Source organism: Tetrao urogallus (genome assembly GCF_951394365.1).
Source record: "Tetrao urogallus genome assembly, chromosome: 3".
Lineage (NCBI taxonomy): Eukaryota > Metazoa > Chordata > Aves > Galliformes > Phasianidae > Tetrao > Tetrao urogallus.
In genome coordinates this window covers 6,510,570-6,524,627 of record NC_136815.1, presented here as the reverse complement: position 1 = coordinate 6,524,627, position 14,058 = coordinate 6,510,570, and the positions used below count along the sequence as shown (strand labels likewise).

At 36.8% G+C, this 14,058-nt stretch overlaps 1 protein-coding gene across 1 annotated transcript in view; it reads left to right on the top strand.

Moving 5' to 3' along the window:
- The window catches only part of KHDRBS3 (KH RNA binding domain containing, signal transduction associated 3), a gene marked incomplete at its 5' end in the record, with an annotated part of 75,973 nt that overhangs the window by 20,159 nt on the left and 41,756 nt on the right, over nucleotides 1–14,058 (top strand). The window contains one exon of the mRNA XM_079533106.1: nucleotides 2,685–2,803. Coding sequence (XP_079389232.1) covers nucleotides 2,685–2,803 — 119 coding nt within the window. The remainder of the gene's footprint in view (nucleotides 1–2,684; nucleotides 2,804–14,058) is intronic.

The window sequence follows — 14,058 nt, the reverse complement described above, 5'->3', positions numbered from 1 at the left end:
ATTCTAATACTTAGTTTTATTTCATGTTCATCTTTGTTTTGAGTGTAATGAAATCAGAGGAAAAACAAATCTGTGATAAAAATTTTTTGCTCTTAGATAATTTTGTTGGTAGATCAGTGTAAACATTCAAGAAGTCTTAGGCTGTTTTTGGTTAATTTTTAAATAATATGAGTCAATTCTTGTTTTATAATGCTATGTCAGTGCACTTTATGGCTGCTCAGAAGAAAAAGAATTCAGTTGAATTTAAGTAAAATAGGGGAAAATGCAGTCCATTTTCCTAACTATTGTTTGTCAATCTCATGAGTTTCAGTAGCTTCTTCAATGAAATGGAAGTTTTTTAAGCCATGGGAATTAAAGTAAATATGGAAATGGCTGTTCTTAACATGGTCAGTAAAAGTACAAAGCTTATTAAAGGTGCAAAGGCAGCTCTTCAGTCAAATGAATGAATTTTTTTTTCAAAACTTACTGGCTGCTTCATATTGAGTAATTATCAGTGCGAGAAGATGACGCTGTTCCTATGACCTTTTGAATCTCACTGTCTTAAGTAGATCAAAATAATGAATAAATATTGCGTTGAGGTTGCCATCAAGAAGTTCTTCTAATACCAAACTCCAACGGTAACATGAGCTAAGATTTAGGAAATGCAAGTAACGTTGCACTGAGCTTCGAAGGAATTTATGCAGTTGGTCACCAGAGGAATGTTACTGAGACATTTTTAGGACCTGACTTGTACCACTTAAACTTTTGTAAGTCTGAGAGACCTTCCTGAAACATTCAGTTGTGTCACACTTATTAGCATTTTCCATGAATATCCTTTAACGAGGATTAATTTGCGAATTCACAGTTCTAATTTGGAATTTTTTAGATCTATAAATGCAGCTTCTATGAAAATTTTTCTGGGGGCAGGGTAGGATTGCACATGTACCATACTGTAATGTTGCGTTCTCAGCAGGAGAAAACAAATTTTTAGCTGTATCTACCCATTGATAAAAACACAATGAACATCTGAATTTGAATCTTAAAGGCACTTCTCTGTGAGCTTAAATTACTGTAGAAAGATAACTTGAATTTATCATTAATTACCGCTACTGAAAACGTCTGAAGATTCTGTATCTACCTAACTACTGGGAGTCTTATGTGCACTGATCTGTTTCAAAATGAAATTAATGCACTGTCTTGTAGTGTTTGGATCTTGAATGCAGTCCGATTATGTTATTCTGCTTTTCTAAACAACTTCTAGTCCTCCCATTAAACTTCAGTATGATTGTATTTGCTTCAGTCATAGGAATATAACTCTTTTTATTACGATTTTACTATGTGATAAATATTGGTATAAAATCTTGCTAAAGGTCTTCATCCTTCTGGTTGCATAGTTCTGAGTTTTGAGGATTCATACTTAGTGTATACAAACTGTAGTGCTAAAAATCAATGTCGTAGTTTGCTTTGCACTCTCAAAACATAAAACTTTGGATATCTGATCTTGTTATCTAAAAAAATGAGAGCCTTCTTGTTGTTATACGAGGAAGCAGAGGTGTTGGAAGAAGTTCATTTATATTTCAGAGTACTGCAGTAGTACTGCACTTCAGGTATGCACGGATTCAGAAATTCAGAATTCTTAACACATCATTCACCTGGCTTTCTGTGAGCTGGAACATCATGCTCTGCAAAATGTCAGCCTTGATTTCATCTGGGAGTGAATTTCAATTTAACTTTACATCTATCTTATTGCTCATAATTCTCCAGTCCATAAAGTGGCATCTGCAAAACCCATGTAAATTCCATTGTTGCTAAGATTCAGTGGTTGAAATATTTCTCTGTTGTCACCATTTTGCAGGGCAGTGCACTGAAATTCAGAGTTTTTCATTAGTGTGCTGCAGTATAAAGGGCACTGGAAGAAGGTTGCTTTACAGAATATTGATCCTCCCAAATGTTTACACTGTTAGAATTCGTATGATTAAATTTTCTAGGGTTTTGCCAAGTAGATTTGAAAGTACAGTTAGGGAGGCCTGTTCTTTCAGAAACATTCAGGGTAGATGAAGGAACTAGAGAACAAACTAAGGAGGAGCAGCTGTGAGGGAAATGGAGTTGTTCAGTCTGCAGAAGAGGAGGCCTGAGTTTCTTCTCATCTCATTACTTCTAAATCTCGTTCCTAATTGTCATCTTGGGTTGTGTCTAGAGATCTCAGATGAGTGTTATTCCAATGTGCTTTAATTGCAATTCTGAAAGTTTGAGAACTTGAATTCATACTTTTGCAGTAGACAACCACCATTACAACTGCATTCTTTATAGAGCTTTATATACAAATGTATATGTAATAACATATAATACTTAAACTATGTGATAAATTTTTGAAATAAAAAAGTGTCTAAGACAAAATAGTTTTTTCCTTGCTTGAGCCATGTGATACATAAGCGTATCCTAACTTTTAAGTAAAGAAATATATATTTAAAATACTTGCACTGATAATTTAAGATTATGATCTGAATGTAAGTATTAAAAATGCTGTAAATGAAAACATGGTTTACTCCATTTTTTTTACACAACGGGAATTATATATAATAGTGTCATGCTTTACAGTATTATTTCTGAAGTTATTATTTTTAATTTATATTGCCTTTGAAGATTCTTAGCTTTCAAATAGCAGTATTAAGCTAAGAAAATAACAAACATTTTTCTTTTAACAGAAATTGAAAAATACCAGAAAGGAGAAGGAAAGGAGGAAGAAAAATATATTGATGTGGTCATCAATAAAAATATGAAGTTGGGGCAAAAAGTTTTGATTCCAGTAAAGCAATTTCCTAAGGTAAGTGTAGTTTTCATACTATGTAACTAAATGCTCATAAAAAGATAGTAATGGTATATCTTAAGGAGATGACTTTTACATTTATGATAGTATTACCCATCTGTAGTAATGCTGTCCTCTAGTCTGTTGTATGGGAATTCTAAGGTAGAAATGTTTCTTGAAATAAATGCGCAGAAGAATGTTGCTCAGCACGCAAAAAACATGTTGAAAAAAATTATAAATCATATCATTTTCTATGATTCTATGATTCTATATCGTCAGAATAGTAGAATCTTTTTTGGATAGAAGAAATAATTACATTTAAATTAATGCTGATTTAGTGGTTACCAATCCTGTCCATACCAGGATGATTGGAACTAGATGATCTTTAGCTCCTTTCCAACCCAAGCCATTCTATCATATGATTCTGCCATTTCTTACTTCCTTGAGATAGCCTTCATTGGAAATTTCAAGGCTGCTTCTGTTTCTGCTTATATCTTCATTCCTTTTCTCCATTTTGCCTGGAAGACTTTCTAAATAGTTTTCTTTGGACTATCAGTGTTTTCTCTTAGACTATGCCAAGTAATTTGCACAAGTTTGAACTTTGAACAAACTTCAGTGAAATACTGTTTCAATGAATTTGTATGCTTGCATACCTTTTATGCTTGGGCACCTTTTTGGAATTCTGACATGGAATTCCATGTTTATCTAATGATCAGGAAGGACTATCCTATAAATACCACATTAGGAATTGCAAAAAAATGGAAGGTAACAAATAGGGGAAACTACACGGATGGTATTTCTAATCAAGATGTTTTTCTTTATTTAAATGGTGAGATGTGTAGGCAGTCAAGATTGAAAGGAGAGAAAGCATAGTGACAGGAAGTGGAGAAAAAGTGCCTTTTGAAAGATTCTCTTTCTTTAGTATAAAGATCCATAAAGATCTAAATACTGAAGTTCTTCTTTACAATAGCTATTGGGAAAGCCCATGCTGTCTTTTGAAATGACAGGGATGCTCTGCTGTATGCTGGTAGTAGTTGTGGCCCATGGACTTCTTTTTGACTGTCTGAGCTGGGAGTCAAGCCTTGTCCACGCTATGGAAAGGAGCCTGCATTTATATCCAAAAGATAGGGTTTTATAATCTTGTATGTTTAGAGGAGCAGGATCAAGGGACAGTAACAGCTGCTGTGCAGAACAAACTTCCCATGTGAGTTCATATGTCTCCACTTTTACTTTTTCTGTAGAATATTCTGGAGAATACTGGTAACTCCTCTCAAACAAATCTCTTCTACCAAAGGGAATAAAGCTATGAGTATTTTCTGGCTGAAGAGTGTTTTTGCTCCCTAATGGAAAGGAAGATGCTCAATATTTCTTTCAGAAAGTTCAGTTTGGTTAAATATAAGTGGATAATTGTGTAAAAGCTTGCTCGTTACAGATTAAATATTGTTGAAAGGAATTAAATCTCTCATTGTGTGGGAGTAGCCTGGGAGGTGGGCATGAATTCAGGTTTGTCGTAAGCACTCTTGGTCTTCTCTGAAAGAGACCCAAAATACAAGCAGTCACTGTAATTGTGTGCCACCATGTTTACTAGAATTGGGCTTGCTGCTTTATTTCAGAACTGTAATAAATTTAAATACTTTCGTACAAGGTAGCATAGTTTCAACATGACAAACTGAGAGCCTTATTCTGATGTACTGTAGTCTGCAGAGCTTAGAATGCCTTGAACATGAGGGGAGAAGGAGCAAACATTGCAACGCAGAAGGTCTAAGTACTAATTCTATTCCTGTTAGATATGTTCAGAGTAGGGTTGAATTAGTAATGCTTTATCAGGTCTGTCAGGGGAGATATGAAGGGATTCCAGACACTTTAACGAGCTGTTCTTTGAACACATTTATTATATATTCAGATGGTGCAGAATTTAAGCAGAAGACATAATGTGGTTCTTAAAAAGCCTGAAATGATGCTTTATGCCTCTAGGCCATGCTTTTCTGTGCTTGTATGTGGTTTGCCAGACCATTTTGCCTGCAAGAGGTGTTAGAGTTAATGCAAATATGTCATTTGAAGAGGGTGCCAAATTGATAGTACCTCACAAAAATGGTTGAAGGTTGATTCTGATTTTTGTGAGTAATTTTATCCTTTTTGCTGATCAGTATTAGTTACAAATGCTTCAGAAACATGGAATGTAAGGCAGATAAATATGGATGACAGCTGTGGAAAAAGCTCTTCTGTATGTAAATATTAAATCTAGAGCTGTTCTCATCACAATTTTTCTTCTCTCTCTCAGCCAACAGTCCATGCTAAAGCTGTCAGTTAGCATACAAATCCTGGACAAGGATGCTTCTAGTATTTCGGATGTAGTCTCTTTGTTAATTAAGTGAGAATCTAGTGTTTAGAGCTGACAAAGGCACTATGATAATTGATAAATCCATCAAGCATCAGGAGTACCAATTTGACTCTGACAAACTAAGGTATCCAAACAGTGACAAAAAAGAAGCTTATTTCTGAAATGGTGCAGCTTTTTCAACTTAAATGAGAACAGAAAAGTTGATTATTGGAGTTATTAAACCCTTAAGATGGTATAGTATCTAAAAATGTTACAAACTACAAATGATTTTACTAAAAATGAAAAACCATTCTGCTAATGTTTGCCAGTGACTCTCTGGTAAGTCGTGATGTCTCTTCTATTTAGATAAATAGATGGGATCAATGAAATACCAGTTAGTTTTTGAGATCTCTGCACCAAATCAGCCCACCCATGTGCTACTCACCATTCAGACACCTTACTAAAGCTGACACAGAGTTAACTTTAAGTATCTCATTGTGCTTTCCCTCTTTAAAACCTCTCCAACTCTGACTCCTTGAATAAATCATAATAGCCTCAACGTAGGTCAGACAGTTCTAGCTCTGATCTGATCAACGCATCATTGTAATGACTGCTCACATTACCTGTCCTGTCAGATGTATTCTTGCAGGATCGTGGCTGGGTCCTGTGCATACTCAGCCTCATTACCTCTGTCAAACCTTAAGGTGACAGGTTTAATGCAGAAGAAAGCTATTCAACTGAAGTTCAGAGCTGCTGATTATATCTCTGAAGGAAATCTGTTATATCTCAGGTTGAAAAGTAGTTTTCCTTTGTTTGGTTATTGTTGATCTCCCGAAAAAAAATCTCCTTGTTTTCTTGATCTTCTGCTTAGTAGTTCAACAGTTGAGTATTGATGTGGATGTGTTAAGTTTGCGTAACTGTAATCTCTCATATGAACGAGAGTTCACAGAATCACAGAATTGTAGGGGTTGGAAGGGACCTCTGGAGATCATTGAGTCCAACCTCTCCCTAAAGCAGATTCCCTACAGCAGGGTGCACAGGAAGGTGCTCAGATGGATCTTGAATATCTCTAGAGAAGAAGCCCAAGGAGCCCTCCCCCCTCCACTGAGCAGCCTGTTCCTAATTGTTTTTTTTTTCCTGTCTTCCATAATTGCCACTACTACAATAGCATTTAGTCTCACTCTAGAAATACCTGTACACTTGACAAAGAGAATGTTTCAGTTATTGCTAAATTATTTTCCTGTACGGAGGAAGATGCCTGTGATCAAGTAGACAATATATGGTAACAATGTCATATACTATTCATTTTACTCCTCTTCCTGCAGTTGAATTCAAGAAGAACTGAGGGGCAAAATTCATGTCATGTATGGTTTTACTGGGCCATTTTGGTGGTAGGTGCACAGTTGGACTAGATGATGTTGGTGGTCTTTTCCAGCCTTGATGACTCTGTAGTTCAATGACTTCTGTCTGAATCTTCACAGAAAGTGACAGAATAACCAGAACAGCCTGAATTTTGTCATTTCTATGAAATAATTTGTGATACTTGAAGGAATTACATTCCGGTTTCATCTCAAGGTTGGTTGTGCATTTGAATTATCTTTATTTGAGTTCCTTGGAAACACTTGTGCTGTTAAAAAATGCAGCGATTATATTTTAGTATGATGACAGCATTATTTGGTGAGACAGAACTGTGGGAACTCCACTGTAGGCTGCAGGTCCCAGCAAGTCTTTTCAAATTCTGATTGTACAGAGTCTTGTTGGGAGTAATTCAGGTTGGCCTAGCTTGATTGATTCCTCTGAAAGTTTTGTATTGCTGAAATGCAGGAATTACTGTAAAATATTCAGGTGACGCTTTCGTGTGTTCTCATAATGCTGTCTGCAGGCCTATTCTGAGACATACATGATGCACAAGGGTAAGTGGGAAACTTAGGATTTTATGTTGCCTCAGTGGAAAATTTTTTGAGGTAGGATTCCATCCCAGACTGTTACCTGTATTATGGAGTCCACATGAATGCTGGATGCCTAACTTGCTATTAGCTTAATGACGTTTTGCCAGTTAGGAATTGGAGTTTAGGGTGATTTAATATACTTTGCTATTTCATCAGCTGAATATCTTTATTGATTACAGGTCAAGCGTGAAAGTGTAACCCTATAACTTCTGCTGGATATCATGCTTGAAAAATGAATCTTTAAACTTGCACAGACATAGTGATTGCAATGAAGTGTGCTGGCAATGAAAGATCAGGATGTGGCAGTATGAGAGTGAAGGGGTTCTAAATCTTTCCTACTGCTTCTATGAAATGCCTGAACTTCTGAAAATTTTCATAGCTTACGTATGTACAGATGCGGCAGGAGGGTATTATCCTTCCCACCACATGCATCTGATAAATATGCATTGTGAAATAGTCTGTAATCTCAGACATCTGATTTTGTTCTGCCAGCTTAGTAAACTGAAGTGTTCAGACTTCAGAGAAATAGCTTTAATGGATGATAAATAGAATGATGATGATTTTTCGTGGAATCAATCAAAACTGCAGGAATAATCACTTCCACCTTTTGACAAGCTACCATTTTGAAAACTGCTTACAGAACTATATTTTAATACTGAGTAGATTTTGAAAGTTCATGAGAAATGATTTGCACTATTTCCCTGAAGTGGTACTCTATATTCTCAAAAGTTACTTTCTTGAAGTGTTTTAACTCAACATTTAAAATTAGAATACATATTTAAAACTGACTATCACGTATAAGGTATTTGAAGTATCTACATAGTTTTGGAGAGGTTCATATCTTACATAAGTTGCTCCAAAATTAATGCCTCCTATTTTTTTTTTTCCCCCTATGGAAACTACAACAGATACAAAGAGCACAATAAGACTATTTGATAGAGCAAATTCTCAGCTGCACCACTGGATGCGATCCACTGTTTCATCACTGTTGTGATGGAATCACTGCTAGGAAAACGTTGCTCATGCAGTCTATCTTTCATTGGCCTGGACAGATGGAAGTCAGATAACACCAAATCCAGACTATATGGTGGGCGTGGTAGGGCAGCCCAGCCAAGTCTGACAGTGTCTTCATGGTCTTCAACTGATATGGGGCCTGGCATTATTGTGTTGCAAGTGCAAAGTTGTTGTCTTTGTCCTTACTGGAAGTTGGAACCTTTGTCATGATGTGGTCAGAATTGATGGTTTGTCTGGGCTCCAGGAAATCCAGAAGGATCACAACTTTTTCTTTGATGGGGAATTCATGTGTCCACTTCATGGACTGTCATTTTGAGTCTGGCTCATAGTAGTGAAGTGACATCTCGTCACCGGTAGTGATGCAGTCACGAAACTGTCACTTTCAGCTTCTTAATGGTTCAGAAGATTGTGACATACTTAATGCGGTCTCCTTTCTTTTCCTGTGTGCACCCACTTGGTGCAAACTTCGATTTCCAGCATTGCCACCATTGTTTCCAATGTATTGATGCCGATACTCATATCCATACCCGGTTTCCTGGTTGTAATCTGCTGATTTGCACTTAAAGGGAGATGGTGTTCATTTCATGCTGTGTATGGCCATCCAATACATGGCTAATCTTTCACGTTGCTGTTATCACTGCTGAAATGCATGTACCAGCCACCACCTCACTGTGCCCAAATCCACTGTTAGGTCTCCATAAATGTTTGGCGAGTGTTGATGAGTGTCAATGGGTGCCATTTTTTTCACATGGAGGAATTCAGTTCTACACTTTCGCTTCCTGCTTGCTACTCACTTCTGTGTCAAGTGCCATTTAATCAGACTGTTCCTCTGCCATCTGTTGTACAGCAACCAAATGTAATATTATGTCACGGAATTGACTAGATCAATCTACGTCCGTGACAGAGGCAACAGGCCTCTGCCCTCCCCCCCCACCCCAGTCCCACAAAAATGGGAAGGAAGGAAGGGAGAAAAAGAGCAGCGGCAACAATCTATGGAGGAAAACTTATTTTACTACAATATTGGAATACAAGATAACACAATATATACAATTTAATTGAAATTGAGATTAATAAATCAGACAAGATGAGAGAGAAAGTTCCCGGGACCGATTCAAACCTGAAAAGCTTGGAACGGCTAGGAAAGCACCCTCCAGCACCCACTGCAAGGCAGCAAGAGAGCGCCCCCCCCCACCCGGAAGGGCCAGATCCCGTGACTGCTGTAATGTACAGGGATGGGTACCTGGGATTGGGGCATTAACACTTCAGTGCCCTGTACACTACATGATGTTTTGATGTGGAATACTGAAACCCCAAAACAAAAAAACCAGAACGATGACATATTAAAATATATCAACCTCTACTGTTATTTCACAAACCTCCACGTTTGAAATTCTGGTCTATTGTAAAGGAGTAGGAGGCATTACTTTCAGAGCAGCCCTTTTAATTATGTGACTATTTAGAATACACATTCTTACTAAAAAAAAAAAAAAGAAAAGAAAAAAAAGAACAAAACTCTCTCAGTAGGAATGAGAAATAGGAAGAATAAATGTATATAACCTGAAGTCATATGAAAGAATCACAGAATCACAGAATTGTAGGGGTTGGAAGGGACCTCCAGAGATCATCGAGTCCAACCCCCCTGCCAAAGCAGGTTCCCTACAGCAGGTCGCACAGGTAGGCATCCAGGCAGGTCTTGAACATCGCCAGAGAAGGAGACTCCACCACCTCCCTGGGCAGCCTGTTCCAGTGCTCCGTCACCTCACTGTAAAGAAGTTCTTGCGCACATTTGTGCGGAACTTCCTGTGCTGCAGTTTCCGGCCGTTTCCCCTTGTCCTGTCTCCATTCACCACTGAAAAGAGTCCGGCCTCGCCATTCTGCCCCCCACACCTTAGATATTTATAGACCTGGATCAGGTCCCCTCTCAGTCTTCTTTTCTCAAGGCTGAACAGACCCAGTTCACTCAGCCTTTCTTCATAGGAGAGATGCTCCAGGCCCCTCAAGCCTTAGATTTAGTACTAGAGAACTGTTGAATAACTTCAATCAACCAAGTTTCAAGTTGGATAGATGTTTAAAGATCTATTACTGCTCTGAGAGCTGTGTGGAGGAGAGAGCAGTTTGGTACAACATAAATGATGGAAGCACTTACCTTCCTATAGAAACCATATTCTCTTGGAATGAATAAGGAAAATCTTGAACTCTTCCTGATTTCAGGCCATTGGAAGGGAAGGTGCACTGAATCATAACTTAAATACTTCTTCTTCTAGTGAATCTATCACGTGTGAACCATTGCAGAAAACTAATATGCCAAGAAAACTTTCTACAGCTTTGGCACTGGATTGCCAGAGCTTTACAGCAAAGCATTTGGTCTGATATTTGTACTTTCACTAAGTATTTTAAGCTGGATGAACCAGTCTCAGCAGACTTGTCTTGATGGGGATAAACGAGGATTACTTTTTCTATTATATCCTACTTCCTGTAATATATACAATTAAACATGCTGCAGCATTGGCATTAATTCCTTTTTTCCTGAAATTCATAGAGAAGATTAAATGTTCACAAAGAAAGTACAGTACCTCATTTGTATTTGTAATTTTTGTAGAAGTTTGTGGTTTTTTTTTCTTTTTTTTTTTTTTTCTTCAACTGTTTTCAGGAAATAGCTTCAAGTATGGCCTTAATAAGGAAATACGTATCTAGGTAATTGTTAAAGACATTTTGATCTGAGGATTCTGGAGGGAGGAAGAGCTAAGCGATGATGTCCATAATCTCCAATGTACTTCATGTGCAAAAATACTTAAATACTTAAAATCACTTCAGAATATCTAGAAAGAATGCAATCTTTAAGCAAAACAAAACAAAACAAAAAAAAATACAACCAAAAACAAACAAAAAAAAACACACACCAAAAATCTTACTACTACTTATCAGTGTAAAATTATCTAACTATGTTAAAAAAACAAAACAATTTCCTGTATATATATATATATATATGTATATATATATATATATATATATATATAAGAGATTCTTTAGCAGCCTTGAAAGATAATCTGTGCAAGGGAAACTAATGCTTTCAGTATAGTTAACCTACATTTTTGTGCTGGTGGACATCATGGCCAATATGCAGAATCTCATACCTTAGGAATGAGTGGAGATTATGTTGAACTTAGTAGTACTGATGTGAGACTTAAGGGGTAACATTTATCCACTCACTACTGGAGTGTGTTTTTTGGCATCAACTTAGCAGTATCTAATGTCTTTTCCAATTTGGTCTACTCAAACTGTTACTCTCAGTCTTGATACTTTTTGCTAAAATGCCTCAACTTTTTTGTTATTATCTTGTTTCTTAAGGCTGTGTATCTGGCATAGTCTTCTGAATCTTTCTGACAGCAGTTAAGAGATGACTTCAGGTTTATTTACTGTAATCCATATTAAGATCCTAATTCTTACCTAAGATCCTGGAAGCTGTTTTAGTGTATAGATATCTCTTGTTTTAACATGGATTTATGCATACCACAGAATGACATTCATGGCTGACACTTGTTAGTAGTGGAAAGTAATGAGACTGTTTTAGCACAGTGTTAAGCTGAAACTAGCAAATTTGAGTACAGTTTTGACTAATAATGTGCAATTCAGTTATGATCATGCTATACTGAGAAGACAATGGAGAGAAGAATCTGACAGCTTGAATTTTGCAGAGATAACAAAGTGACTGGTTTGATCTTGCTTGTCTATACCTGCACAAATATCTTGTTTTTAATATTCATTTCATTGCCTAATGCAGTGAGTTTATAGACTTGAGTTCAGTACTAGATCAGAATTATTATTATTTATTTTTTTTTTGGTCTTGGTCAGAAGGACAAAAGAACTTCAGGAGTGTGTGGCATGGGAAGCAGCTGTGAACCTGTGTATGTGAGAAACTTCTGTAAGAGCTAGCTTGGATCTACCAGGCTTACTACCTTGTGTTCCACCAGCAACTGGGCTGGATTTGCTTTTTTTTTGTAATGAAAATATGTCTTACCATGTTGTGTTTTTTTACCTTAGGTTCAAGTCCCAGTTATTGATTACTGGGGATCATAATATACTCTGTAAACTGAAGGTGCTGGTGAAGGTGGTGGTGATCTCTTTGAGCATTTCAGTATCTCAGTGAGACATTTTATGCAAAGCTTTTTAACAGATACTTCCTATTTAATGTTCATCAGTTCAAGAAATCCAGTAAATGTTCAAAGTAACTCTTCTCTACTGAAAGATTTCATTTGATTTCAAATGGGCTTTATTTATGGAAAGTTAGTTATTTTCTTTCTGAAAATGACATCTGAAAGTAGAACTCGTATTGTTGGAAGCACACATTTGTATTTGTATGTTAGGATTTTTAGTCTTCAATGGTCAACTAGTTTGTTTCAATTAAATGTTCAGCACTATGCTCTGAATAGTTGAATACATAATTATCTGTCTAAATTATGATAATTTTTTAGTAAAATTCAATTTGAAAACATAGTAAAATAGATTAAAAGCTCTATATCAGAGCAGCTTATCTATATGCAGCTACTCAACATTCAGAAATATTTTTAGCATAGTCTACTGTAAATGGAAAATCTCTTTTAAAAATGTATGTAGTACTTGTTTTCCTAATTTACAAGGCTATTTTACTGAAAACATGAGTAACCTGAAATGCTTGAAAAGTTGATGTAGTATTCCATTACACGAAGGTTTCCATTTGGGGGGTTGGACTCGATGATCTCTGGAGGTCCCTTCCAACCCCTACAATTCTGTGATTCTGTGATTTACGTTTAACTATAAAGTCCCTGTTCATTAGTAGTGATTATTTATTTAAAAAAATGACAAGGCATTACTGACTTGGAAGTTCAATGTTTGGGTTCCCTTCCCTTCCCTTCCCTTCCCTTCCCTTCCCTTCCCTTCCCTTCCCTTCCCTTCCCTTCCCTTCCCTTCCCTTCCCTTCCCTTCCCTTCCCTTCCCTTCCCCTAGTTTGAGTGTTTTGATTGCAGTTACATGCTTGTAATCATAAAGTCAAAAGTCTGTATAGGAAGGGACTTCCAAGACATCTCTGGCCCAACCTCCTGATGACCTCATGAATGCTCTCAGCTTGACAGATTTCTATACTTTTGGGCAACCTGTTTCCAATCTGTTTTCCTTGACAGTATCTAAAGAAACTGTAAGGAATAAAATGAGGTACCACAGCAGTTAAAGGTGTCACCTTAGTATTTTTTGAGATTTGATCTCTTAGTCTCAGAAAAGGCTAGTTCATAAAAGGCCTTATTCAATAGCTTGTGTGGACCAGTCATCCATAGCCATTCATTCACTTGTATCCTGTTTCTAAGTCGGGAATTGAGCTTGCAAGTACTAAAGAGAGAAGAATTACGTTTTCATTTTTAATAGGCTTTTTTTATTGCTCGCATTTCTTTTTGTCTCAAATTGAAGTAGGTGAACTGGAACTGTAGACTTTCTTCATTGTAGGAGAACTAGAGCTGGACTACTTTTTCCATCAGCATTTCCATTGTAGCAACAATGGAGTTTGTAAGAACTGCTACTGCCCCACTGTCAACTGCTATTGGATTTGTCTAGAGAAACAGGGAGATCAAATGAGCCATCTAATTATGGAGGGCCCTAATGAGTCTTCCATTGTGGTTCTTTAATGATACAGTACTAAAGGAAGAGACAACTGGAAAACAGTTGCATAAATGAGTCCAGAAAAACAAGTAGTCTAAAGGTGTTTGTTTTATAGTGTCGCTGTATATTACTTATGCCTAAAGCTCTCTTACCGTAAGTGGGTCGCTTTAGATTGCAACTGTTTGTGAATATCGTGGTTTTATAAAGCTTTGCAGAGCATAGTAAATATACCTGAATAGTAATCTCCAAATTTGGGTATTATTTATAAGAGAATAAATTAGTGCTTGAAGTAAGTGCCGTTCCATACAAATTTCAAAATGTTTCTCATGTTTATTGGCACTTTTTAGTATGTGAAAAAAAATCAA